At 42.0% G+C, this 27844-nt stretch overlaps 1 protein-coding gene across 1 annotated transcript in view; it reads right to left on the bottom strand.

The window, feature by feature from the left end:
* MED13 (mediator complex subunit 13) overlaps positions 1 to 27844 on the bottom strand; it is a 50330-nt gene that overhangs the window by 6606 nt on the left and 15880 nt on the right. Inside the window, exons 4-21 of the mRNA XM_069033713.1 lie at positions 20387 to 20532; positions 19148 to 19345; positions 18085 to 18279; positions 17066 to 17228; positions 16650 to 16760; positions 14024 to 14707; positions 11252 to 11468; positions 10338 to 10422; positions 9871 to 9992; positions 8609 to 8699; positions 8218 to 8432; positions 7604 to 7800; positions 5504 to 6420; positions 3918 to 4085; positions 2617 to 2840; positions 1879 to 2068; positions 1017 to 1482; positions 160 to 379 (exon numbers count right to left, since the gene is read on the bottom strand). Of these exons, the coding sequence (XP_068889814.1) occupies positions 160 to 379; positions 1017 to 1482; positions 1879 to 2068; positions 2617 to 2840; positions 3918 to 4085; positions 5504 to 6420; positions 7604 to 7800; positions 8218 to 8432; positions 8609 to 8699; positions 9871 to 9992; positions 10338 to 10422; positions 11252 to 11468; positions 14024 to 14707; positions 16650 to 16760; positions 17066 to 17228; positions 18085 to 18279; positions 19148 to 19345; positions 20387 to 20532 (4609 nt within the window). The remainder of the gene's footprint in view (positions 1 to 159; positions 380 to 1016; positions 1483 to 1878; positions 2069 to 2616; positions 2841 to 3917; positions 4086 to 5503; positions 6421 to 7603; positions 7801 to 8217; positions 8433 to 8608; positions 8700 to 9870; positions 9993 to 10337; positions 10423 to 11251; positions 11469 to 14023; positions 14708 to 16649; positions 16761 to 17065; positions 17229 to 18084; positions 18280 to 19147; positions 19346 to 20386; positions 20533 to 27844) is intronic.

Here is a 27844-nt window from a genome sequence, read left to right as displayed (position 1 = left end):
TAGCACCCAAACTGCTCTAAAAGCTATAACCTAATGATTTAACAGCTGGAGACCTGTAAGTAATGTTTGCAAAGGAAATGAAACTTCCACCTTGAGGGTGTTATTGCTCCCAAAACACAGCCGAAGCCAAGGATACTCTGTTTGTTTCTGTTGGCTCACCTGCACAGAAATGATGTTCTTGATGTTGGGAGGAAGAACCTGAACCATCTCTAGAAAGCAGCGCAGAAGTCCAAGTGTCCACAAACTAGATGAGCTACTGTTCTCATCCTTTTTTTCATATGTGAAAGGATCAATTATGTAAACTACAATTGCAGGTGGATAGGTGATAGCATGTGAATCTCCATCTGTGGGGACTCCGACTTTATCACGATCCATAGTGCTGGAAATGAAATTTTGAAACCAGTTACAAACAGCTGAGTTTTATAAAGATTTGGTTCCACTTCAAAACTAGATCAAATTGTCAATTATTAATCTGAAAGACCTTTGAGTCAACTGTGGTGTAAGAAACAGTCCTTTTATGTCATTTTTGTGTGGGAGCTTATCAGTAACCCTGAATCCCTTTTCTTTCCTTTAGCCTTTTTTATTACAGCAGCTCAACAGCTCAACTACTGCTTAACTGAGGAACAAGAATATCTACAGTAAGAGCTGTCTTCACCACTCTAACTTTGAGTATAGAAAATAGAACTCTAAGATGGTGCCAATTATCCATCTCCCCCTCCTTCCCCAGCCCTTTAAAATATTGAAGTGAGTAGTTTGGTGAATTTTCTCTCTTTAGAGAGAGAAGAAAAAAAAGGAAGTTTATTTTTGTACCAGAGCAGACAGTGAGATGCAATTAGAACTGCAGCTACAAGTGGAACCAAAAGGTTCGGCTCCACCACAACAGAACTCTCATTCTCCCTACAAAGCAGCTTGGTGAAAATAATTACAGGATTTTTATTGATGGGGTGAAAGTGCATTCATAAGTTCACATTAGTTGAGCTGACTTTTCAGGTGCAGGTGTGATTGCAGTTCCCTACCTTTCAGAAACCTCTGGATGGGGCTGTGCAGGTGCTGCAGCCGTGTCTCCAGACATCCCTGCTGTTTGCAGTGTTGGCTGTTGCTGCTGCCCCCCAGTTTGCCCATTTGGGACCGGTGCAGCCTGGGCAGGCAGGGAGGCAGGAGTGGTATTGTTCATATTGCTGAAAGGTGGGAATGAGGAAGGCTTGCTCGTTGGAATGCCACTGCCCAGACTGGCAGAGGAGGAGGATGGGGCAGTGGTGGTCAGGGTGGAGTTGGCTGTAGTGGCTGCAGAGGACATGGCACTGGTGGAGGTCACTGTGATGGTGCTGCTGGTGGGAGCTGCAGGAGCTGACGACGGAGTGTTGGGATTTGCAGCAGGGGCTGTCACTGGAGGCAGAGCAGAGGCTGCCTGGCTGGAGGGAGGGACCAGGTTTGTTTGGGAAAGTAAAGAATTGTCCAAAGGCTGAGAAGCAAGATAAGGACCTAAAACCAGGGAAAAAAAGCATAAATTTTATATTGCAGCTGTTTTGATGCTTACGTCACCTGTGGAAGTCTACGGTTCTCACAACACAGAGCAAACCTTGAGCATATGTTTTACCTCTTAAATTAAAATACCCGCATTAAATTTCCAAATCACTGCTTCAGGATCAAAGTCACCAATACAAGAAGACAACCAAAGTCCCTGTCAGGCAGCCACACTGCCATTCCCTAAGGGCACTGCTGGATGGTAAGAGGCCATTTTAGCACATATTCAAATACAGCTTAAAACCAGAAAACTGCCCCAATCAATAAGACAACAAGCTACAATTCCTTCTTCTCTAATACAAAGGAGTAAGTGGCAATCGTATGAAATAAGGAATATCAAAAAAAAGGTCATACCCAGCTCATATCTGCAAACTTGAGCGTAGAGTTTGAGTTTGGAGAATGCCTCGTTGTTGGCATTGGCTGTCTGTGAGAACCACTCTGTGACTAGCTTCTCCGAGAGCTTCTTGGAGGCTGTAGGTCCAACCCTCATGATCCCATCAGGCAGTAACTTACAGATAGGTCTGTGCTGACCAAGCCTGCAGGACTGCAAAAAAGGTAAAAAAAAGCCTTAAAAGCTGTTAAATATCACACAAAGGATATCATATATGTATATATTTATATATATAAACTCTCCGTTTATTCACAATATTCCAAAGTAACATTATAATTCTAGAATTCCACCAGTAGGAAATGTTGAATAGTGATTTTATGGCTTATTTTCAGCGTTTTCCCAAATGCAAGCAAACCAGGTTGATAATCACCTACTCTAATCTTCATCCCAATCCAAGCAGTACAAGCATGTAATTAATTAATTAAATGGAGGTAACACAATTAGCGTGGCAATGCGGAGCTGTGCCACCGGGTGGCGTTTATCGGATGGAAACGGCGAATACTGAAAGGAACGGGGAGCAGCACGAACAGCCCTTATCTTCCAAGTGCCCATTCCTAAAATCCCTCCGAGCAGCTTTCCCAGATAGCATTCTGAGCAGGCGTCGCTATCAGCTCCGACAAGCCTGATAAGTCCTTATGAGCACGTATTAGAAACAGCCTTTCCCAAATCCATTTCACTACAAACTGCCACAAATCCTGTACCTCGTATATTGCAGTCAGATCCCTAAAGAAGCTTTTGGCTCCATTGAGCAGAGCCTCGTTCTCCGGGCACACCACAACATAAGCAACGTCTCGCTGAGATCCGTAAGGTTCCAGCATCAGCCTCTCCCAGTAGGGCAATGCAAATGGAGACAGCACCAGGAAATCGTAATCATATCCCAGCAAAAATGTTGGGATTGGCAGTGGTTCCGGGGACTCATCGGTTCCTGGAAAAGCAAGACATGTTTTTAAGCAGAAAGCTTAAAATTAACTTCAAGGAAACATGACTAGAACAGCCTTTGGTGTTCCCAGCATCTCACAGGAAGGAGCACTGGCTATCAATGGAATAGTTCTCATTTTACAGATCCAAAGTGTAGGATCCAACCCTCTGCAAAAAACCCATCAGCTGATTGTTTTTATTTGAAATATCTCAGGGCCTCAAGAAGAAGTTCCACAGTGTTTTATATTTCTGTCAGTACACAGACAATCAATAATACATCTGCACTGTTCAGGAAGCCTTTTCCCACAGAGCCAAAGCAATCAGGGACCAAAGACGGAAAAAATGTAAATATTCTAAGCAAATGGGTAAAGAGACAGAGAAAGAAACAAACTTAAGAACATGAATTTACATGTACTGTAAATGTATAATTGCCACGTTCTAAATATAGCTACAAGAGATCTGCTGGTGAAAGGTCACTCTTGTAACACAGTGGTAAATCAATCTCATATGCTAATGAAGTCATTAAATCGTGAGTGCACAAAATTCACCTTCTATCTGTAAATGCATCACGTGTTGGCCACTCCAAACATTTATCAGAGACAAGACACTGAATAACCCCAGCTCTTGAACACAGTTCTGACAGGACTGAGCAATAGAGCACACTGTGTCAAGCATTTCAAAATCAGTATTGTTAACTCCCTATTTTTAGGGTAATAAAAATGGGGTGACTAGAAGAATTTTGAGTATAAAAACCTGAGCAGTTACTCTGTTTTTAACATTAAACCCATCTTTGCAACTTCAGTCCCTCACTGGGTGAAGTGTCAGGTGTATACAAACAGTGCAACTGAAGTTGTAAATTTTAAATGCACATCTTTAATTCATTGCCTGTTTTAAGGAATATAAATATTTTCTGTTTTTCTAAAGAGAAGAATTCTCCTCTGTCTAATAGCTCTCGTTAGTTTAAAGAAAGGTCAAGTGCTGTTCAGAATTCCAATAGGGCTGAGCAGCACCAGCCGCCGAGTTGGGCTGGATGGAGCAGAGGTAGGAGATTCCATGGAGCCGCCGGATTCCATGGAGCCATTACCGTAGGAGCCTCTCCCAGCCATTTTGTGGAACTGCTGCCACGTGAGGGGGCCCTGCACCCCCCAGGACCGGACCGTCCGCTTCTTCTGGATGGCGTCCTGCAGCACGGGCTGGAGCGAGAGCAGCATGCGGAGGATGTCCTGGGAACACTGCATGCTCACATCCACCACTGCGGGGACACAAACGTGGTCAGGGCAGCTGCACAACAGCCCACAGTCCCAAACCAGCTCCATCTTAAACACTCTCTTCTAAAAAACACGTGCAGGCCACCCAAAGGCTGGAATATATGAAGTTGAGCATGCATGGATTTACAGTTCTCCCTCTTCCCCTGACAAAATATACAGATGGATTATTTCCCTAATTTTTTTTTTCCTCTAGAACTTTTCCCATTGAAAGGGCTCCCATCTTATGAGTTAAACTAAGGGAAAACATCCTAAAATAAAAACAAAAAAACCAAACCAAATAAAAATAACCCACAACCCCCAAACAAGTTGTAGAAGCCTGAAACTCCCAGATTGTCCCTCCCAACAAAGGCGGATTTGCAGGCTGCCACCCAGTGCTCATTTCAGAGAAGTCGAGGGAAGCCTCGAGCAGACTCAGCCCATTTCATCCAGAGCCACCACCGGGCCATTTCAGGTACAGGGCTTTAAAGTGAAAAACTGACACAAAATTTGGCATGGCTACAATCTCCAAGTCTTCTGTTTTAAAGTATCTTTGCATCTTTTTATCCCAAATACCAAAGTCACAGTAACACGGAGTCTTCTCCTGGGTGCCTGAAAACATCAATTTATCTACAGCCTGGGCTTTCCAAGTTAATCCCCCAGCAAGACACAGGAACCTGGCTCGTGTTCTCCCATGAGTTCTCCTCATCTTCACTTACAACTATGAATTGCAGCTACCTGTGAATCATAACTTTATCTTTCACCCTAACCCTGTTAAGAATTGCCATGTGAAAATTCTATTAGAGAACAGTAAGCAAATACACATAATAAAGGGTACTCCAGGAGACACTGCATCATTAATCAGGCCCTCAAAGGAAAAATCCAAGGATTTCTGGCAGACCCAACATACAGTGAAGGCTACAATAATGCTTTTTTTGCCACATATGCCATTAACCCACTGCCCCCCTCTCCTCCTTAAAGAAGGGGGGAAGCCAACTGAATCAGAGCTGTTGTTTGATTCTGCCACAGTGGCCTTGACAATACGGTCACCACTTTAACCCCCTGCACTTCCTACAGGCATCAATCATTCCAGAGCCTCTGTAGAGCCAGTCACCAACAGCTCTTTAAAGGATAAACCCGGTGAAGTGTTGTGGACATTGACAGTGCTCTCATGTTACACTTTAGATATATATTGGGAATTTACAACTGAGGGTAGCCAAGGCCTTACTCTGCTTGGTGATCAGCACAGGACATAGAAGGGCTGCTTATTCTGAACACCATCAAAGAGAAGTTTGTACGAGCACACAGGTGGCAAAAACAGCCTGAAGCATTCAAAATCCACAAAGGAAAACCACAAAAACGACCCTACAGAAACAAAAACCCAAACAAGGGGACGAGTAGAAAATAAGCTGTTTTCAATATTTACCGTTTCTTTTTGACCAGTGGTGCAAGCAAGTAGTTTTCACAAGTGCTTCATCAACTTTCCCTCCTGACATATTGTCCATGAACTGCCGTCCATGTTCCAAGGCTAAGTAGCAGTCATTGCAACAATCCCTTTCTTCTACACGTACCAGGTTGCTAACAGCACCAACTTTGGGGATGGAGTCTTGGTCTGCTGCTCCAAAGGGTGAGAACAGGTTGGTGCATTGATCCTGCAGCAACAGTATCAAGTCATCGGGCAGTTTCTCGGGTTCTTTCAGCCCTCCACTGCCGTGTTCAATGGAAGTAGCTCTGAGAGCTTCAAAGCGTTTTTCTGCCTCTTTGCCACACTCCGTGTTTCGCCCCAGAATATCCAACTCATCTTCAAGAAATAGCCCGGAACTGTTGCCAAATTTTCTATTCATAACAGCACTGAAACCACAGGTACACCTATACTGGGCCTCTTGTGTTGGATCAGGAATGTAAACTCCAACATCAGCACCTTTGATGTTCATATTGCAAACACAAATGCAGCAGCTGTCAAAGTTGCAGTCTTTGAAGAGATTCATGACGGACTCAGAGAGGATGAGATTCACATACAGGCTGTGTGCCTCGGGGATGGAAGGCACCGTCGCAGGTTCCACGGAATTCAGCGGCCGACACGTGGAGGGCGTGGAAGCGGGGGAGTACAAATCCGAGTTCTCGTATTTCACTGAGCCCTGGGCACTCGCAGGCCCGCCAGCTCCACGGGGCGTTCGGGGAGTCCTTGGTGTTCTGGGAGTTGGGAAGCGAGGGGTGGAAGGAGAAGGGAGAATTCCAGCCCCGCTGTTGCTGGGAGGGGCACTGCTCGGGGGCATCCCAAACGGAGTATGGGTCTGTGGGGTGTAGGCAGGGCCGTACTCCTGATCCAAGGTGCTCCCATCACTGACAGCAGCCACAAGAGAAGGAAAGGCTTTAAGTACACAACATACTGGGTTTGAAGTTTAAGACTCAGATTTCTAAAGAAGGACCTTCCTAATTAATATTTGCTTTTTTAAGCTAGTCTTTCATAATCCACAGCAAGATTTTCATTCCCTAAGGAACTTCAAGAGCATTTGTTCTAAATGACTTTGCGGGACTCCTGCTGACAGCACCGTTAAGGAATCTCTCCCTGCCTCCTTTCGTCTTTTCCTTTGCACAAAGCTCCCAGGAAACAAGTGTGGTCAGAATAAATTATAAATTCTGTGGTTGTAAGGAGTCTAAAGGACACCTTTCTCATTCATGTTTTATTTACATGTTGTGTTGACACACACTAAGAAAATAGACCAGGTCTATTGACAGCAGATTCAGCTGAATCCACGAGGAAAGTATCACCTGGAAATGTTTAACGTTTTCTTTCCTAAGCACCTGAGTATCTCCAAAGACTTGTAAGGCTAATGAGACCTGGAAACATGTTGCTTATGAGTAGCCTTAAGAGAAGCAACATCAGGATTTAATCCAAGATTTAATATTCATATAATTTTATCAAGAAATACACAACCTCCTTGCTGCCTAATCCATTTATACCAGCTACTAATGCAGAAGAAAAAAAGAAAGAAATCTTTTCCTCAAGAGGAGCTGCCAGCAAGACCATCCCTACCAAATGCAGGGTACAGAAATGTCCCCTGCAGTTCTGCTGTGACCAGGCCCAGTCGCACAGGGCACAGGAAATGTTTTCCTAGTCCCAGCACAGCTGAGTTTACTGCTACTTAAGAAAATAATTTAAGAAACAGCAGCACCACCTACTAAGCCCTTCCAGTACCAACTACACCACTGCAAAAACAAGGTCCCAAGTTTACATTTATCTTGATTGTTACCATCTTCATTACTTATTAAACCTGGACTTGCACCATTAAGCTTCCCCAGGAAACCTTTAAAGGAGACAACAAATAAAATGTATGTACAGTTAAGAAGCTCTTTGAGAAGAGAGTCTCCTGCAGTAGGTTTAACCAGAAGGATATTTTTAAAGGCACTTGTCAGTTGTATAAACACAGAGTACATACAAATATTCCCATTACTGATTGACAAAATAAATATTTAGGGGTGGCAAAGTGAGCACCTCACAAAGCTTAACCCCTTGTGGTCATACCCATCTTTGATGAAAGGCATGGCAGGGCCTGGAGGAAGCAAATCCAGCTTTCCCACAGTCCAGCTCTGGCGGTAAATGCATTCCTCGGGCAGTTTGATGGGAGGAAGACACTGGCTGGGAAGAGTCTTCAGTGGTGCAAACATGGAACATCCCACTAAAGCTTGACAGTTCTCAGGTTTATAAACGTAAGAATAATCCTGGAAGTCAGACATGGGAAAGCATTAGTGTGTAAATTAGATCACTGCAGCAATTAAATGCTTCTCCAAAAAACAGGACTAAGTTCAAGCAGCAGCTTTTTAATCCAAAATCCTGACACAGCTGCAAGAGAAAGCTGAGATGTGTACACACAATATTCACAATACACCAAAACAAACAACAGTGAACTGCAGTGACTGAAAGGAATTTCTGCAGCTCACTAATGGCTACTCAGGTATTACTCCCTCTTAAAGTTTAGGTAGTAAAACACTACATACTGACTACAAAGTGTATTACCTCCCCCAGAATAATGCAGTTACAGATTGTACTTTATCTTTCCCCCATTCCTACTCAGATCTAAGTAATAAACTGATCAGTAATCATCACAAGCATTGATCAGGGCTATCAGCACTACCTACCTTGATTTCAGCAGGTTTGGGACTGCAGAAGCCCTCATCTACTTCAATTCTGAACTGAGCTCCCACAGTAGAGCTATTCCCTTCCAGCACTGTTCCTCCAAGTGTAGTGTCCATGCTGCCATACTCCTTATTGTTCATGTTCATGGGAGAAAACCCCATAATATGTTGTTCCAGTGAAGGGGGAGTTGGATACATTTTATGGAGATCTGCAGTGCCTAATTTCAGATCAGAAGCAGACTTTAGAGCATGAAAACTTTCTGAAGTGCTTCCTGACTCTCAAAATTTCAGAAAGGCAAATGAAGGGAACATCCAAATTGCCACAACATATTAGAGTCAAATGTTTAGGGCTAGTATTCTCTTTAGGCAAAAAGAAAACACAAATAAATCTTACTTATGCATGACAGTGGGTCTAGATTTCCTGTTTTTGCCTCTTTGCAGTTGGATTTGTCATCGGTGCCATTCACTGTTCGTTTAGATCCAGGCTAAGAAAGAAGTATTGTCATAAAATCATTTCAGACATAAACACATGCTCATGTTTCCTGCTAACAGGAAATCTCACCTGCACATACAAAGCTGGGACATTGTATAATATTTAGAAAAATTAAAATAGCTCAGAAGCCTGAGGTTGGGGTTACACTTGTTCTTAATTCTTGGAACCCAGAGGACCTCTCCCAACAGGTCACAATGTTGTTGAAGGGAAAGAGCAGCTACAAAATAACCCTCAGCCTGTTAGCAGCCAGTAAAAGAAGCTGAATTAGGCTTGCCCACAGTCTACCAGAACAAACCATAACACACCCAGAGCCACATTAACATCACTGGTGTTACCACAGGAACAGAAAAGACAAACACAAATCCTGCAACAAGAGATACAGGGAAGAAAAACTGTCAAAAGTAAAAGAATGAGAGATATTTTACCATATTTAAACAGTTCAGATGTCTACAGAAACTAAGTGTTCATGTTTAAGAGCAAACACACTTCCTGTACACACTGATGACCTTTGGTGGCTGTTAAGATCTTTCAGCCCTTACTCAGCTACGGCTCCCATTAAAGTTGATGGGCATTTTGTCTGGGTAAGGGGATTTAGGATTAAACATGGACCAAAGCACAGTTCAGAAAAGACAACTGATTACATACACTATTGGAATAGAAACTAGAAAGATAATGGATTCAGAGCCATCAGAGACTGCAAGAGAAACTGTTCCAAGATAATAGCTGCTGCAGAGAAGCAGCTTGTTTGGCAGAATGTCCAGTATTTAAATGCCTTTTCTCTTTCAGAAGTTGCTGTTTTGTTTCAATATTACCTTGATGAACCAGTTAAACAGAGCCTAGACCACAGGAAAAGAGCACACTAGGACCTGCTGAATCTGTACAACTCTAACTAAAGGTATGTTCAGGCAGCACATACTGTGGGGATTGTAAGGAAGTAAGATCAAAAGGTTGTTTGCATCAAAAATCTGCCTGCATGAGTCAACCAGAACAGTCCGTTTGCCACTGAGGGGCCACAGCTCTTGTTTGTGTGAATGTTTTGCAACCTCTCCTACAAATGCCAGGAAAAAAAAAAAAAAAATCAAACCCCAAACCACAAAAAGACAAGAGTTGGTCCTTGCTGGTTTTTGGCTGGCACCTGCCCGGACTTTTTGCACATCACTTACTGTGAGTTCATCTTCATCAGAATTGAAGAGATTGTCCAGGTCAGTGTAGGACACCACCAGATCTGTCTCGTGGAACAGGCTGGTCGAGGCAGTGCGGGCGTGGGCAGCCAAACGTTGGGCATCTGTGGAGAGAGACCAACATCACAACACTGGCAATGCATCTTCATTAAAAACTTCATTAAAGAGCTCTTTCCACAGCTGGGGGGAAAGGAAACCAAGGGGGGTGAGATGTCCTTGGTTCCACTCGTCCATCTTACACGTGAGGGCCCTTCGATTTTAGAGCATTTGGATTTTATAGCCAACATTTGTTTGCAAGGTGCAACAAAGAAATGTTCCAAGCAGACTGAAGGGAAATACAAACAATAATAAAACACAAAACTTAGCAGCCTATTAGAACCTATTGACTATTCAAGACACCATTAATATAGCACAATTAAGATAGAGAGGGGGGAAAAAAGCCTCTTTACCTTGCTTGACAGAAGGACTAAACAGAGACATTGCATCCTCTCCTTCATGGGATAGAACTGTAACACTGGATGTCCCATCCTCAGCCTATTAAAAAAAAGAGAGAAAAGTTTGTTTAAATTAATGGGTGGGGTGGGAGGTATTTGATGTCCCTGTGGGAATTCTGTACCTGGAGAAGTATCAGGTTCTCATTACCCTGTGAGCTCAGCAGGGGCAGGCTGGGGGCTGGTGCTGGCTCCGGGAGAGCAGAGCTTGGGCTGCAAACACAGGGCTTGTGTTGGGGATAAATTTACAAAGCAAGTTGTGGATTCTTGCTACAACACCTTAAGGAAAAACCCTTGCTATCAAATGCTACACATTAACTGTACCAGTCCCTGAATGGAATGCATCTACACACAACTAATTCTAATAAGCAAATTTATTTCATAGACCAGCCCCCAGTGCTGTTATATTTTCTCCTTTTCTGTAGGTGCCCTTTTACTTTAAGTACAAGCCTCATGTAGCTGCACTAAAGCACAAAAAAAGAATAAAAATTGCAATTCACTGGCCAGAGAACGAGTCAGGGCTCACCTCACCTACCCCTAGACCTTTCCACTCATGAACAAAGCACTTGCCTTGTTCCTCCTCTCTCCCCAGGCACCTGCCAGCACCTATTTCCACAGGGAGGCCACTGAGCCAGACTGATCCAGCAGCTTTCTCCTCATAAACCCTGATGCAGTGGCACCACCAGTGTGTCAAAAAAAAATTAGATGCTTTTAGAGACATGCTGCTTAATTTCATTGATCATTTCTGCTAGAATATAATTTGTTTTTTAATTTGTTTCTAAACACATAAAGAAGGATTTAAATTCTATCCGGTGCCTAAAGCAATTTGTTTTAATCTCATCACTGATTTGTATCCTCACTCCTTTACTCACCTTGTGTTTCTTCCCCACTTCCCTCTCAATGTTCTGCCTGTCCTTTTTGCTGTCAGGAAATAGGAATTCCACATCTCCATCCACAAAGGCATAAGGATCAATTTCAGGTTCCTGGTCAGCTTCCGTTGCTACAGCTGTTAAATATTGGTTTTTACTCTGATACTGTTGCACCAGTTCATCTGAAACCTTCAAAGGTTTCCTACATTGCACCATTAATCTGAACAGAAGAAAAAAAATCACAAAATCATTTATTTAGCATTTATTATGTGGAATTATTTCTGCTATCACACAGCCTTTACAAGAACAACCTCATCTTCCCACTTCCTTCCTTCACACCTCAGCTTCAGAAAACTTTTGGGGATGAAGATTAAATCATCACTCATTTAATATCACCTCCTTCCACACATCAGATCCAGCCCTGTGATTCATCCTGCCCCTCTCTCCTCAAGCACTGTCAATTCACATAAAGATTAGTAATTTATCCCAGGTCATGGCTGTCATTTACTATAAGGCACAAATGGATTCAACTCTCCACATCCACTAAAAGAAACTCACCAGGCTAAAGAATTACTCACTGCATTCCCAAAAAAAGCCCAAGCAATAATCACAAGTAAAGCACACAAATGCCACTGTGCTCAGGAGCCACTTATATCACTTAGATCAATACAAATGAAGCTTGCAGCACACCAGTAACTAATTTACTAATGAGAAAAATCAAACCACATTTGCCTTTATCAGCATTTTTCTTTTGTTAACATTCTGAGCCATAATTGGAGATGGTAAGTACACAGAAATTAAGGTTTTCTCTCAGGAGTACTAGTTTCACAAATGTAACATTGCACCAGGAAAAAAAGATACTGGCAAAGAGAAAACTGTTCTGATTATGAGCTGTAGATCTGCCCCTGAACCAGCTTTATTTTCTGTATCCCAACATACAAAAGGCACCAGGAGAGGAAGGTGCTCCCTCAAACAAGATGAGTAGTTCCTGCACATTCCTCTCAACTATAGAAACAATTTGACTTTGTCAAAGACACTTCCTAGAAACAAACTGTCCCATAAAACACCTCACAGCCCACAACAATGCCAAATCCATCCATGCTGCTCTTCCATGCTCAATAAACCAGTTTTCTAAATCCTGCAAAAACTGCCATCAGAAAATAAAAAAATAAGGCAAAAAAAGAGATGGGAACTACTTTCTAGGAATGGGGAATTAAAGGCCTTTGCTGTATTTTTGACCAGCATGAGTCAACCAGAGGAAGAGAAGTTAACAGCCAGATATTCTAGGGGAAAAAAACTGGTTTTGGTAAGTTTTCACATCAAACTAGGAAAGACCATGTCTTGAAGAGAAAAAAGGAAACATCTTTCCTTATCTGCTTGGCTGAAGTGAATTCAAAGCAAAGAAAAAAATGCACTAAAAAATCCTATAAACACACATCTTGAAAGAGTCTCTTAAACACTGACCACAAGATAAGAAACTGTGTTGTGAGCACAGACCAACAGCTACAACACATTTACTCCTTCTCCCAGCTTTCCTGCACAGCCATCCCAGTGCTGCCACCAGTGGCTTCCCACTGCCAACAACAGGACAAAAACCAACTCCAACCTTCTGTCTTGTGAGTAGCTGCCTTCCACCACAAATTCAGCACCCTAGCTCCTAAAATAAAACCCAAAGCTCTCAATAATTTGATCCGCATCACACTAAGAGTCTCCTTTCACCTGAACAGGAATATAAAAATTTGGACCAAAAATAATCAACAGAAGTGCACGGATAGAGGCAGCTCTGGGTGCAGTTCTTAATTCCTCGATCACAGCCCTGAGCCCAAGTTTGTCACCTCTTCATCCACGTCCCAATCCTGTTAAGCTCTGACTGCTATTAACAGCCCTGTCAGCACCTGTTACTTCCCATTGCTGTCCTTTTGCGGCCGTGTGTCCGCACGGGGAAGTGCTGTGAAACAGGGATGACAGGAACAATTTCCTACTCACTGCAACAGCACAGGGACACAGCCCACGAGGCCAAGGGGTTCTGGTTCAGGTTTTTTGTTCTTATGGTTTGGGTTTTTTGGTGGTGGTGATCTTTTTTGTGGAGTTGGTTTTTGCTCTAACTGGTAAAGCAAATTCATCTTAACTCAGTCTGCAGTAAAACGGAGCTCAAACCTAAGCTTTAAGACTAAAACCACCAGAGTTTTATTTCCTCCACTGCCCTTAAGCTCCAGAATTTATTAAAACTTAAAACAATATCCAAAGTAGACAATTCCTTTATCCCAATGGAAGCAAGCAGCAGAGCAGAATGTTTTACAAGCTAGGGCTTGTAACACCAGTCTTCTTCTGAGTGAAGACAAGAGCAGAAATGAGAGAAGAAACTTTAACAGGATCTCTGCAGCTCAGACCATTCATATTTTCTTCAAATAATGAAGAAAGCACACACTAAAGTGAAAAGGTTATTTCTGGGTTGTTTTTTGTTGTTTTTTTTTTTGGGGGGGGGGAGAAGGGACTTAAGTCCCTAATAGGCATCATTTGGCTACAGATTAATTTTATAGTATAAAAATAAATATTATTGCTGTCAGCTAAATCAGAACTAAAATGAGAAAAAACTGGAAAGTCCTGCTGCAGATCTGACTGTGCTTTGTGCTCCCATTTCACAAGAACTAACTTCTTGTACCCAGAGTTGTGCTCACACCCTCAGCACTACTGCTCCTTATATAGAGAAACTCCTGCCTCTGGCCTTCCTGTTCCCTCACTTCTTGGGTTACTCCAGTACCAAGCACCACTTACTCTGTAACTGATGTTACATTTTCCTGTCCAGCAGGTATTACTGGATCATCTCTCAACTTATCATTTGGAAGCTGGGGTGGTAAGAACTCCACATCCTTTTTCTTTGGAACTTTATAATACTTCCAAGTCGTGTCAGCTTCATCCTCCTCCAAATTCACGGCAGTGCCGACGTACATGGTGGGCTCTATAACTTCGGGGAACGCGGCTGGAAAAGGCTGGGACAAGCCATCGAGCCTGTCTTCCATTGCTTTTGTGGGAACCAAGGGGTCTGGCGTTGGCATCTGGTAGAAATGTTGACTCTGGGGCGTGGAGGGAGCTTTGGGCACCCCCTCGTCGGCGCCGTCGCAGGGGTGGGGGCTGAGCGGCGGCGGCTGAGGCGAGTTTGCCAGCTCGGCCCCGTGCAGCTGGGGGGGCTTTGCTACATCGTTAGTTCGGATATTGGCAAACCTCACTTGGCTGTCTGGTGCAGTCATCACAAGCCTCTGACTCGCTGAATCTGCCTCCATGGCAACATCATCACTGATAGATACACGATGATGAAAAGGAGTCAAAGGGCGTTTCTGTGGCTTATCCCCTTTGTCTTGCTTCTCATTTGTCTTGTGCTTCGGAGCCGCCGGCTGCTGGGGGCCCACAGGTGGGGCCTGCCCCTGTTGACCTGAATTTCTTGGTTTGAGATTTTTGTGCCTGCAGAATTAATACAGGGGAAAAGACTCCACATTAATCTTTCAAATATGTCTGTGGTGTTCTTTTTCACTAGATAAGAACCTGCTTCTAGGCCATTAAACAGCCCATTAGAGACGTCTGGAACTGAAACCATTTCGAAGTGAAGCTGCCTCTTCTTTCTGACCAGAATTTGAGTGACTTGAGTAGCATTGTAAGATTTTTAAAAATTGTTACATCTGTCCTATGAGCCAAACACACAAATTATCCTCAGAATTAAGACAGTGCTTTATAACTGCTTTAGCAGAAATAGATTGTCACATGAATACCTCGTCACTTTTAACTTGTGCCAGCACTGATGAAGCAGTAGAACAACATAAGAATTAGTGAATGGCTTCTGGAATTCAAACACTGATATGAGTCAAGAGAGCTGCCCAAGCCTCAGAGGGTTGACTGGAAAATTAACACCAAGAACTAAGAAGCCACACTAAGTCCTACAAAAGCTCTTTCCAAGCTATTTCAAGGCTTTTGTAGCTGCTTACCTACAAGTTTAGCAAGTGTGGGAATATGAAAAACTCAGTGTCTCAACTGCATTAATACAGTTGGGTTTTTTCAGTGGAAATGCACTTGAGCTAAAACATTTCATCTGGAAGTTCAAGATGCCAACTTTCAGGATCATCTGACAGAATGAGGCACATGAAATACTGAAGTGTAGAATGAAACGTTTATGATTAAGCCATTGAACTGCACGTACATCCTCAGTGCCTGGGAATTCTTTGCCACTCTTCCATTAGCAAAGTTAAGCAGCACTTGTATTGAAAAAACAGGATTAGGCAGGGATAAAAGGTAAGAGGTATCAAAATCTATTTTTACTTCAAACTCTCTCACACATCCAAATGTTTTTCTCCACTTAGAATTCAAAACACACGGAATAATAGGGGGGTTTAGGTCTTTGCAATTTCTCTTTAGGCAATTGCATATCTCTAATACACACCTCACATAGTTAATTGATTGGTTTTCTCTTAACTAGTGCTATCATAGCTAAATTCTCCTTGAAAAGGACATTTAATCCTCCTCCACATCCCAGCTCTTCTCAGGACACAAGTATTTCCACAGAACTTTAACCAACCATTTCAATAAGGGAGTTAAAAAAATGCATTTCTCTCAAAATGCTACATCCTCCAGACATTAATTTTTTTCTAAGATACCAATATTCACTGCAAAGTAATCAGTGCAACATTTAAATCAGAGAAAGTGTTTAAACCTTTTGCAACACTTCAGTCACCTAAAGATTAATTTTCCACCATAAGTACAGAAATTGAGAATTCACTGAAATTAATGTTTCCATTTATTTTAAATACCTGTATTAACAATCTGTGGCATTACAGCCTCAAAAAAGGCTGTATTATATATTTTTATTTAATCTCAGACTTTTGCCCTTTGTTTTGATCTCTTTTTTCCCCAGCTAATATAAAAAACATACACTGGCATCCACTCCCAGAGAAGTTTTCCACTCAGCCACCCATGGAATGCCACCCTTCCTAGACAGCAGGTTCGGGGGTTTTATTCCTATTTATCCAGCTCATGATTAACAGCTTTGTCCTTTCAAGGCTAATGCCACAGCCCTCTAGAAGAGGTGCTTAAATCCTAAATAAATAGCATTTGCTTCCCATTCCCTGAGAAAGCCTCCCATATCCATAGAGAATTCCAGCCCAGGACTCGGGAATCGTCCCTGCACTGGCAGCAGGTCCCCAAAGCTGATTCACTTGACTCCAACCTCTGCTGTAACTTCTTGGGCAGACTTTGAAGACCTCCAATGACATTTAGGAGAGGAGATACGAATTTTGTTACAGCTTTCCTACGAGCAGCTACTGCTTAATTACCCCTGCAGGAGCGATCAGGAGCCTCTCCTGAGCACTTCAGCCCCGGTGAACATCGGAGGCTGCGCCTCTGCCAAGTGCTGTACCTTGAACAATTGCAATTTGTCCTCTGCGTGGCTTCAACAAAATCCCAGGATGCCACCTTGTCAGCTGTCTCCTCCTCACACAAGCCATTTGATGTAGCAGAATACTTCCTCCTAGGATTCAATACCAGGAGAGTTATTTGGGAGCAACATATGTTCTTCTCTTATCTTCTGGCAAAGCTCAAGAGCAGTTTGGTGACATGGGATTCAGCAAAGAAATGATAAATAGCCTTTTCCTGACATATTAAACTGAGAACTAAGTAAATCATTCCTAAATAGTTAGGAAAAAATTAACTTCTTTAAAAATGGTTTATTAGAAGAGTAAAGCACATTCCACCAGCAGCACCTTTAACAGAACTAATTGCTGCAAGGAACACACAAAATATTGGTATTTTTGGCTTCAGAGGATGAGTACATACTTGTTCTGTGCTCTGTTCATGTTGCACTCTTGCCAGACTCTGTCCACCACTTGGTTGGCCAGTTTTCTGGGGATTTTGCCACCGTGATGGCTGGTACTGTCCGAGATAAATCCGTCTGAAACCGAGGAAAACTTCACCCATTTCTGGGCAGATTGAGCATCAACTGAAAAGCAGCACCAGAGGAAACAGATTTAGGCTGTGAGACAATGCAGTGTCTATTATTCCAATTCAATCACTACAGGAGCATGATAGGAAGAAAAGTAACTTCTTGACTCAATGTTAGGAAATAAAAACACACAGAAAATTTGGGAATAGTAGGAGATTATTATAGGAGATTTTAAAAAGCACCATATATGTTTATGTTGCAGGTGGACTGGCTATTCTTTATCTTTGATGAAAGTGACCTGAAATAGAAAATAACTTGAGCAAAGCCAACATTATGATTAAAAGAAAGGGTCAAGCTCGGGTAACAGAAGATCATGGAAGCAGAAAAGAAACAAAACCTCTTCTGCGCAATAAAACTTATGTAAGTCACCTGAAACTATCTGTGAGTCTCACCTGCTGTGACCTAAATCAGCTCCCCATAACCACTGCCCAGGGCAGAGGGCACACAGCCTTGCTGGAAACTTAACTACAGCCAATCTTCCTGGACTGTGAGAAAGCATCACCTTCTCACTAACGACCAAGGGCACAACGGGGGTTATGAAGCTGTGTCAGAACACAGACATGCACACAGGGGAAAAAGCCCCAAAAAACTTCCCCAGAAGCAGAGCAATCTAAAGGACTGGTAACAACCCCAGCTACAACAGCAGTTCTAATTTCAGTAGCTTACAGAAGAGTTTATTTTGCTCACAACTGAGAACATTGGTTTTACTACAACAAACACAGGACTAAAGAAATGTGATTTTTCCTACCAAGCCAGCTGCACACTGAACACCTGAATCCCCTGCAAGCACTGCTGGGTTTGAAGGAGAAGCCACGGAAATGATTCCCTCATGCAGGAGCCAATTCCTTCCCACCTGTTTGAACTTCCTCCGGGGACGTGGGTGGAGTCAGTGTGACCGAGGACATGGCAGGGTCTCTGGTGGAAGCAGGCACTTGGTGGACCCCCAGGCAAGCAGTGGAGCAGTGGGGAGCCCCCACGGAGCTGGGAGCAGGGATGTCTGTCTGAGGGACCAGCACAAAGCACGCAGGGTACACCATCCTCACACCAGCTGCCAAGAGAGGGCATTTCCCAGTTACTTACCAAGGCTGACACTCAAAGTCATCAAATGGATCATTTTAGCACTCACTCCTAAGCTTACAGACCCTCTTCTACCTACTGAAGCATCTCCTTGGACAAAAAATCTCTGTTGTCACCTTCATCATGACTTGATTTGCTTTATACAGAAGATCTGGGTGAATGAATAAGAAGGGCTTTGTATACACAGGCAGAGACATCCACATGCTGCTACCTGCTTCTATCATTTTGTTTTATAAAGGCTGAAAAAATCCTTTTTAGTATCATGTAACACTGCCAACATCCCCATCAGCACGAGGGTCTCCAGCCATCATTGCACTACGAGCTCCTCACAGAGAAGGGATTGCATTAGCTGGCAAATCAAAGGTCACAAGCCCACAGCAGGACAAACTACTGCATCCAGGAGCTGGGATTTTGGGAAAAATGGCAAATAAAGGCAGTGCCTGAGTACATCAGGTTCTCCAGGACTGTGGTTTTAAAGACATCACTAAAAGGCAAGTGCTCTGTTTGAATTTGCACAGACTCTGAAACAGCACAACTTGATTTTGATGAAGCTCAGATGTCAACAGTGATCATCCAGGGTGGTTTTTTATTCTCTTTATTATTTATTTTTTAAAAAATCTTGCCTCTCAGGGCACATAAGAATAAGACCTCCTACTACTGGGTCTGCAAAATCTACTTTGAACAGCAACTCATCGTAGATAGTCCCCAGCACCAAACAGGAAAATAAAACCCAACAACCATTGTTGCAAAAGGAATCAAATGGGGTCACTTCTGCATTCAGAATTTTGCAGACTTAATCAGCCAGTTTATTTCAGTAATTAAAAGGTAATCAGGCTCACCAACAAGAACTTCAACAGCAGCTAAAGAATCATCCTCCCAATCCATTTCTTCTTGTTTTTCCTCAGATCCTTCCTTCAAGTTGGATGTGACGGGGTAGAATTGCTTCCACTCCCCAATCAGCTTTTTTGTGGATGAATCAGAAAGCTTGAAGGACTGCCCTGTGAGTGTGCCATTCAACCCAAAGGGGCTCAGGATAACTAAAACAGAAATAAAAATCCATTGGAGAGGATATCCACCCCAAATTCCCTCTTCCCCCCTGCAATAGCAGCACTCTTATTTCGGCCACACCAAATGAACAATTTACCATGGATAAATCAAAATGCAGCCTAATCATGATTTACACTACGTGAGTTTTTGGCAATAGGCTCACATTGTTAAATTTATATGTACTATAAGAATTGAGGGACCACAATAACAACTACAAATTAATCAATTCAAACAAGCAACAGGCAAGTTTTCATCTTGGCTTGCAAGGAGTCCCAGATACAGGTGGGATAAAGAAACACTTCCAAATCCTGGCAGAGTTAAGGTGTTTCCTCATCCTTTCATTCAGCTTGTTACAACAACAGGGAATACAGAGGAAATAATCTGTTTCATGTTTAGTCTTGTCCATAGTAGGGAAGCACAGCTGCTGGTAAATTGCATTCAGAAAAAAAAGCAAGTTTGGACACTGAGCATTGCTAAAGGTGTGTGGTCATGCAGGAGAGGTGATTTTGATTTCTGCAGCAGCACAAGGGTCTGACACAGGGAGGGATCACACAGCCCCACTGACCAGACTCAGGCCCCAGCACTCCTCTGTCTTCCAGAGCACAACCTGCATCTGCTGGGGGAACCACAGGGATTTACAGGCAAGGAAGAGCCAAGTAAAAAGGGGAGGGGGTGTGAACAGGTTAAATACACTGAGTCAGAAATGGGTTTCTCACAGAGGGTTGGTGAAGGTATGTGGGGGTTATAGGGTTGAAACGGCAAAATACTTAAGTCACCAATAGGACAGTACTTGGGAACTGTGTCAAGAGGACAAATGATTCAATTACATGCCAAGAGATGAATATGCAAATGCTCCACCTGCAGAAGGGCCAGGACACAGCAGCCTGACAGTGTGAGGACAGGGCAGGACAGCCTGACTGTGTGGGGACAGCAGGACATGCTCTGCCCCCACTGCCAGCCTGCCCCAAGCCCTCAGTGAGCACCCAGAGGATGAATCCAGGTGTAACAGCCAGCACTGGCAGCAATCCCACCTTGGAAGGGGCTGTTGGACTGCTGGGCCAGGGTGAGGTGCTCCTCACTGAGCAGGTACACGGGCTGGTGCTGGCTGATCTCCACGCTGGTGCACACATTGCTGTCCCCGTGCAGGAAGAAGGTGAACGAGCAGGACAAGTGCTCACTGCAAAGGCAACGGCAGAAAGTAAGTCTGAAGTACAGAATTTCAAATAAGTTGGTCTCTTTTTCAGCAGTTTGAAGGCATTTCCTCACAATATATTCATTAATGGAAGTAACTGAAACACTCTTATACCTAAATAGCAAGAAAATGCTAAATATGTGCTCCCTTTACAAGGCATTCCAGCATTAGAGTCAAACCCAAAGAAAAATCAGCTAGAAAACAACAGGCACTAAGTTTTCCATTTCTTCAGCCTGACACATTATATTTTGCTGTCTTGAGGAAATTTAAAACACAATCTTTTACGAGACAAAAACCTGTAACTTAATATTTTTATACCTTATGCATTTATTTAAAATCTCTAGAAATATTTCTGAATGTATTTTATTTTTAATGAGGTCATATCTAGGTTCTCCTGTAACAGCTCCACTAAGCAGAATTTAATAACAGCCAACAAGTCACTTAAATTTAAGAGCAAGAAGAATGGCAACAGCTTTGAGAAGTGCCTTTGTTTTGTTATTTAAATTGAATCTTATCTTCATGTTCTTGAAGCCAATCAAGTAACTAAAAATGAAATCCCATACCTACACACAAAAAGGAAGATACAATCAATTTTAAAAAACCAAGGCTCAAGACATTCTTAATTAAAGTCATTAAGGCAAGTGTCAATGTTTAATAGCAGATGCTTCACTGACAGCGTCTCTCATGGTCCAGAGTTTTAGGGAAAAAAACCCAAAAGGCTTGAACAGCAAAAATATCCCCAACCATAAACATTTCTCTCCTTCCTACAACACTGGGCTAAATGCTGTTTCCCAGTGCTGGGCACAGTTATTGGTGAGCATCTACATGAAACCTTCTGCTCCCCAAGATCACGCTGCACAGAATTCCCAATTTTGGGGGCCCTGCTCCCTGCTGTTGTTACAAAAATACAGCTGGCCCCTGCAAGGACAACCAGCAAAACATTTTATGTTGCATCCACATCAGTTCCGTGGTTTATGTGAAATATATTTCACCAACTTTAATTAGAGGGCAGGAGGAAAGGAAGGCAAAACCAAGCAGAGTGAATTATCAACTGCTTCATAACAGCTGAAATCCCACACTGCTCAGGAATCTCAGGAAAATTAAGTTTCCAAAACGCAGTGAGGATGGAGCTGAGCATCTTGTTGATGATTTCAAGTTGAAGAGAAGTCATGTGGCCAGGACACACCACTAAATTCCTGTATGGAAATCTGATTAAACTTTAATCCTTATGCAAATAGTGGAAGACTGATTTCCAAACTGAATTTTATTTTCCAAACCATATTGGATGTTTTGAGGTGAAGGAGTTGGCAGTGTCTTGGTTCCCAGTGACAGACACAATTCAGAAGCTCAGTATCAGCAAGATAAAATTTAAAAATAAAAGCACATATTCCCTATATACACTTTAAATGCAATTAAGCTTCACCTCTTGTAAACACCCCATTGTTAGCCAGATAAAGGGCAGACAATCACAGCATAATCTGATGGAATTCAGATAAACCAAGACAAAGGGAGGCATCAGCATGATAACAGAAGCATTTCAATTCATCACACTGCAAAACCAGTCCTAAGGAGGAGCAAGGAAAACTCAAGGTCACCATTCGAAAGCCAAATCCAAAAATACAAACAAAAAAAACCCACCCAAATCAGATCTCCTGTCTCCCCCAGCTCAGCAGGGGAGAGGTTTCCAACAACATAATCCAGTGAGAGAGCACCCAGTGCTGGCACCTCCATTGTTCCCAGCCCTGGATCCATGGCATGGAGAGAGGATCCACTGCTACAATTCATCCTGGAAAACCCAAATATCACCCCACTTCCACTAATCCTGGTTATAAATTTAAGTGTTAAACAGCAGAAGGATGCACAGCACTGTGGGGGTTTCTTTCAGAGGTGCAGCAAAGTCGCTTTATGGCCAGCAGAATAATATGTTTCACAGGACAAATACACAGTAAAAACAGGGAAGCTTAGGATAAGGGAAACATCCCACCAGGGACAAAAAGTATCCCCTGAAAGCAGGAGTTTGCTTTAAACTAAAGGTTAACCTGAAATGCAAACTTAACACTTCATGGACTCAAACACAGTTTGTTTCTTCTGAGCCAGTCGTGCGCAGAAACTGCTTCTTCACATTTAATTTCTTTTAGGTTACAGAACTTAAGAAATACCAATGCATGTGGAAATAATCACAAGAAATACAAATAAAGAATCCTAATTAAAACAAAAATCAAAACCATAGAGAAGCTCTTTGGAGGGAGTGGAGAAAAGGAGGAAGGAACACGAAGAACCAGAGCTTTATGGTACTGGATGCCCCTACACACATTATTTTATGAACTTAGCAAAAAATTCTAGAAACATGCATGCTTTTTATTATTGTTTTTTTTTTAGTTAATACATTTGAACATCCTCCAGTTCTTTAAGTTTCTAGAGCCTGGCTGCCAGTGTACAACCTCAGCTTAGGAGGAATATTCCAAACCTTACCATAATCTATTAAAAAAAAAGGTGTGTGTGTATAGATATATTTCCACTATTTCCTTAAGTCTGCCTCTAATCTTCTCAATAACTCACCTCACAGCCAAAAATCCTCATCAAGCAAAAAACCCACCTCGTATCACTTTGGGGTAAATAGGCAAATTATCTTCACAAGTCAGTCAAGGACACAGTAACAGAATCAGGCTGGTGGTTTCCTGCCTGCTAACGGAGAGTTCATCCTATTTTTATTTGCAGACTATTTTAGGTAGCTCAGAAGATCACTGGTAATTTGTGCAGAGCATCTCACGACTGAAATATTAAAAAAATCCCTACATCTCAACACTTTGAAATTTTATTCTGCCTAAAGAGAGAATCAGTGACATCCTTAAGGTCAGATATAGGAAAAAATAGCTGATGGTAAAATCAGCATTGATAACCCCCTTTTTAGTACTTTTACCACTACCACCATGTACTGTTGCACATACTTTTATTCAGAAAATTCTGAAAACAAAATCCTAACTCTCAAAAAACCTCTTTTTCTTGTCTGACCCCAAACATCAAGTTGCTCCATTAACATTTCTAATTAATTTCATTTCAAGTCCCCATCACAGAATTTAAGTATCAATAATCCAGTTTCCAACTGATCTCTGAATAGATATGAAGTGCCATCAGAAAAAGCATTCTTTATGATTTTTGATCTGAACACACCAGAATTCAGTTAGATTGAGGCCCAATCCTGAAAGCAACTTTAAAAACAAATAAAAGATAAAATAAGAAAGAGATTCCTTGGGAATAACGCTATTTGAAGCAACCTTCAATCCTTACCTACACTCCATTAAAATACATTTGTGTAAAACCATTTGATTCCCCCATGCTCCCTCTTCCCTCTAATCATACAAAACAAAGATGTTTTAGTTTCAGAGACAAAGGCTTATGATTTAATGGGGGGAAAAAAACAGAGGCTGCTGTGGACAAATTCAATACAATTTCTCCTTCTACCTTTTTAAGAGTAACTGAAGGGTAGGAGGGGAAACCACACTAAAATCCACATCTACAGGAGGTTTCCATTAGCAAATCTGAAAATATCTTCTTGATAAAAAGGTAATTAGGTCTGGTTTTGTCTCCACATTAGGACTTCTGTAGAGCTTTAGATCTTTAAAGTGCTTCATTAGGACCCCACTAATCCACACTCAAATCACCTCCCCTCAACACCGACAGCACCAGCACAAGGAAGGCTCCAACTAAAAGCACATTCTGATAGTAAATTAAAAAAAAAAAAAGGCATCCAAATGTTTCAGCTGAAAGAGAAAATGTTTGTTTTATGTAATTACTATCTCCTGTTTTCCTAGGCTGTCTTTGTGAATTACTTCTGAGTTGAAGTGGGAGCACCTTACACTGCCAAAGCACTGCTAACCCAACCAAAATATTTACTGAATCCTTATAAACTACACACACTCACTGCCACTCCCTACACGAGGGAAACAGACAGTGCAGACTGGAATTTCTGTTCCAGGACTAATGCTTGTCCCAGTTCTGATCCCACCATTTCCCTTCCAGTGGGGCAGAACACACTGTTTGTTTAGGAGCACAAACACATCAGCTGAGGTAAGGCTCTATGTAATTAATTAATTTGCACCATTATTTCAGTCTGTTATAAAATGATTGCCAAAAACTGGTACATCTTGCCCAGTGCCCAGAATCCTTGGGGCATTTTCCCCAAGAATCAACACCAGGACTGGCTGACAATAATTGCCAGCAGCAGCCACAGACCTGAGAGCTCCCAACTCTCAGTCACCCCAAGAGCTGTCCTTCACCACAGACAAGTTCTGGGTGCCACTTAAATAAATTCAAAGCATTAAAGAACCTCCTTTTGAAAATGTGACACTTCCCTTCTCTAGTAAATTCTTGGGCTGGAAAACAGAGTCTTATAATTAAACAGAAATAAAAATGTGAATAGGTTTAAGGTGACACCCCCCCCCCCCAAAGCCCTAAGACCCTTCTTTTGTTTTTTGTTTTCTTTGCCCTTTAACCAAGCTGGGATACAACAGAACAGTTCTTTGGGACTATCCACACTTCCAGGTGCAGCTGGAACGTTGCAGGTACTGAGGAAAAGCCTATTCTCCACCTCCTTCCCACCTCTGCTGCTCCAAAATCCCATCCTATTTCAAATGGGGCATCTTCAATTCCCACTCACCATCCACAATCCTGAATTGCCAAACCTCCCAAGTCTTAATTCTGACTACAAAGGAGCAGGAAATTCAGTGTGCTTGTGCTGTGATCAGCAAAATAGGAAATAAGTGAAACACTAAAACCAGTGCAAAGAACCTCAGCAAATGCAACGCTACAGCAGCTGGAGAGCTGCACATTCCGTATCATAAATGAAGCATCCAGAGCTGAAATTCCAGCTGCTTCTCTCACTCTGGACAAAGCCATGGAGCAGAGATGTTCTTCCAAGCATCCCTGAGTAATTCCCCATGGCCAGGAAGGGAAATACAGCAGAAAGCTGATTTTGATGATAACACAAAGCAGAAAAACATAGCTAATAGCAAAGTAGAAAAAACCCTTCCAGTTCAAAGCACATCATTAATGACTCCTGTCAAAAGGCTCTCCAAAGCATTCTTTGTGGCTGAGGATGTTTTGATTTGACTTAGACCTGAGTTAAAAATATTTATTTATTCCATAACTGAGTTATGTGCACTAAAACAAATATAAATGTAGCAAGCAACCTGTATTCCAGAATAAGCCACAGCTGCCTTAGACTTCTAAATTTTAAATTAACTTCATTATTAATAGGCTTAGCTTCATCCCAATAGAAACAATTTTACTTTTATACACACTAAAACTCCAGCATGATATTTTAAAAGGAAGCAAACTGATTTTTTTCAGAAGGCAGCAAGAAGGTTATATACACACACAAAGGTATAAATTTTTCTAGATACAACTACAAACAATACTACAAAAAGAGTTTGCTCACGTTCCTGTATTTCAGAACTTAAATGAGACTAATAAACCTGTCACCTTGTATTTTAGCATCCTTTAATTCGAGGCTGCAAATCTCAATTATCTGAGCTTGAGCTTTCACAGGGAAAGATACGTGTGCTATAAAGAATAAGGAACCAGAACATATTTGGGAACAGGATAATAGCTGAACATCCCTGTGTTCCAAAGCCAGGGGAACAGCTTTCCCTGTATTGCTCTTTCCCATTCTGAAACATTTACAAACATCTTGTTAAGCCAGATTTTTTCAAAGTTCAAAATGGAAATGCATTATAAAATTGTGATCTAACAAAATCTGAAGTATCTGTATGGCTTTTGTATTATTTTATTGTTCAGTGAACAAAAAGAGCAGATTTATGGTTGAAAGCTAAAAACCAAGAGCCATATCATTTTTTTCCTTTTTCCTGATGAACCAACTACCAGTGTAATTTAAGCTAAATAAGAGAAAACTGCTTTGTGATGTAAAGTGCTAAATTTGTCTGCTTGTAGTCTCTCTAGCAACCCAATATTCCAAAGAGACAATCATGTGATCAATGCTCTCAGCTCCTGCTGTTTATCCTGCACTGTCCTACTTACAGCAGCTCTCAATTCCAGCTGTCTACAGCAAAAGGAAAAACATCACCTGCTCTCCTGCCGGGACATGATGCCAGAACAGCCTCATTAGAGCTGCTGTAAAAAAATGTTGACATTGTTTGATTTAAAGATTAACATAGGGAGGAAATTTACACTGCAAAGACTTGAGCAGCCTTAAAAGAAAATATTCCAGCACTATCAGGGAAGAGCCACTTGGTTTCAGACTAAATAGACAGAAATACACCCAAAACCTGTGGTTGAACCTTGTTTTGGTAGTTAACTCTCTCAAGTATGAAGGAATTTTTGAGCTTTAGCACCCAGAAATCTTATTCTATTCCTTAGTAATAATTCCCAGCAGCATCCCAGGGGATCAAGAAGTAAAATTTTCTGTTCCTGAAAGACGTCCTGAAAGACGACCATGGGAACTGGGAAAAAGGGATGCAAATGGGGATGAGGCAGAAATGTGGGTTGAAAAAGACCAAAAGCAACATTCCCTTTGTCTTAAGGGCAGTGAAGACCAGCCAGGCAAGAGCTGATCCCATCCATGCTGTTCAATGGCAACACAAATATTTCTGATGGCACAGCAGGACCATTTCCAGGGCCCAAACTAAAAAAATATTCCCCAAACACACAGTGCAGCCATGGCCATCCCAATTCCAGACTGCAGGGTTGCCACCAGGCTTGCACCACGCTCAGGAATCACACCCACAGTTCCACCTCTTCCTCATGGCAAGATGAGGTAAAGAGGGAAAAAAAAACCTCTCTCCAGAACCATGATAAGCACACCTTCAAAACAAGATAGCTACATGTACAGAGGTGTCAAATAAAACCAAATTGACATCTAGAATATTTTACAGCAGTCATTTCCCACGAAGTTATATACTTATTATTTACATTACATGTTATTTACATAGCTCAAATAGTATTTCCATGGAAAAAAAAAAAAAAAAAAAAAAAGAGAATGGTGCCCTGGCCTTCTAAAATCCTGAACCCAGACTTGTGGTAAACAGAATTACCCTGAAACCTGTACAGCAAGTTATGATAACCTTATCACTTATGAATTTCCAAGTGGCTTGTGGGGTATTTTTTTTGTGTTTTTTGTTTTGGGTGTGTGGTGTTTTTCTCTGGTGCTTTTTCACAATTTTTAAGTGAACTTATCAGACACAAGTTCTGCTTTGCCACCCACTGCAACTGGCTACATTATTTCCCAATTACAAAGGGGGGAAAAAAAAGCAACCATGAAAGTCATATAGCAGCTTTTAGC

Source organism: Aphelocoma coerulescens, chromosome 19 (assembly GCF_041296385.1).
Source record: "Aphelocoma coerulescens isolate FSJ_1873_10779 chromosome 19, UR_Acoe_1.0, whole genome shotgun sequence".
NCBI lineage: Eukaryota > Metazoa > Chordata > Aves > Passeriformes > Corvidae > Aphelocoma > Aphelocoma coerulescens.
This window is presented reverse-complemented; position numbering and strand designations above follow the sequence as displayed.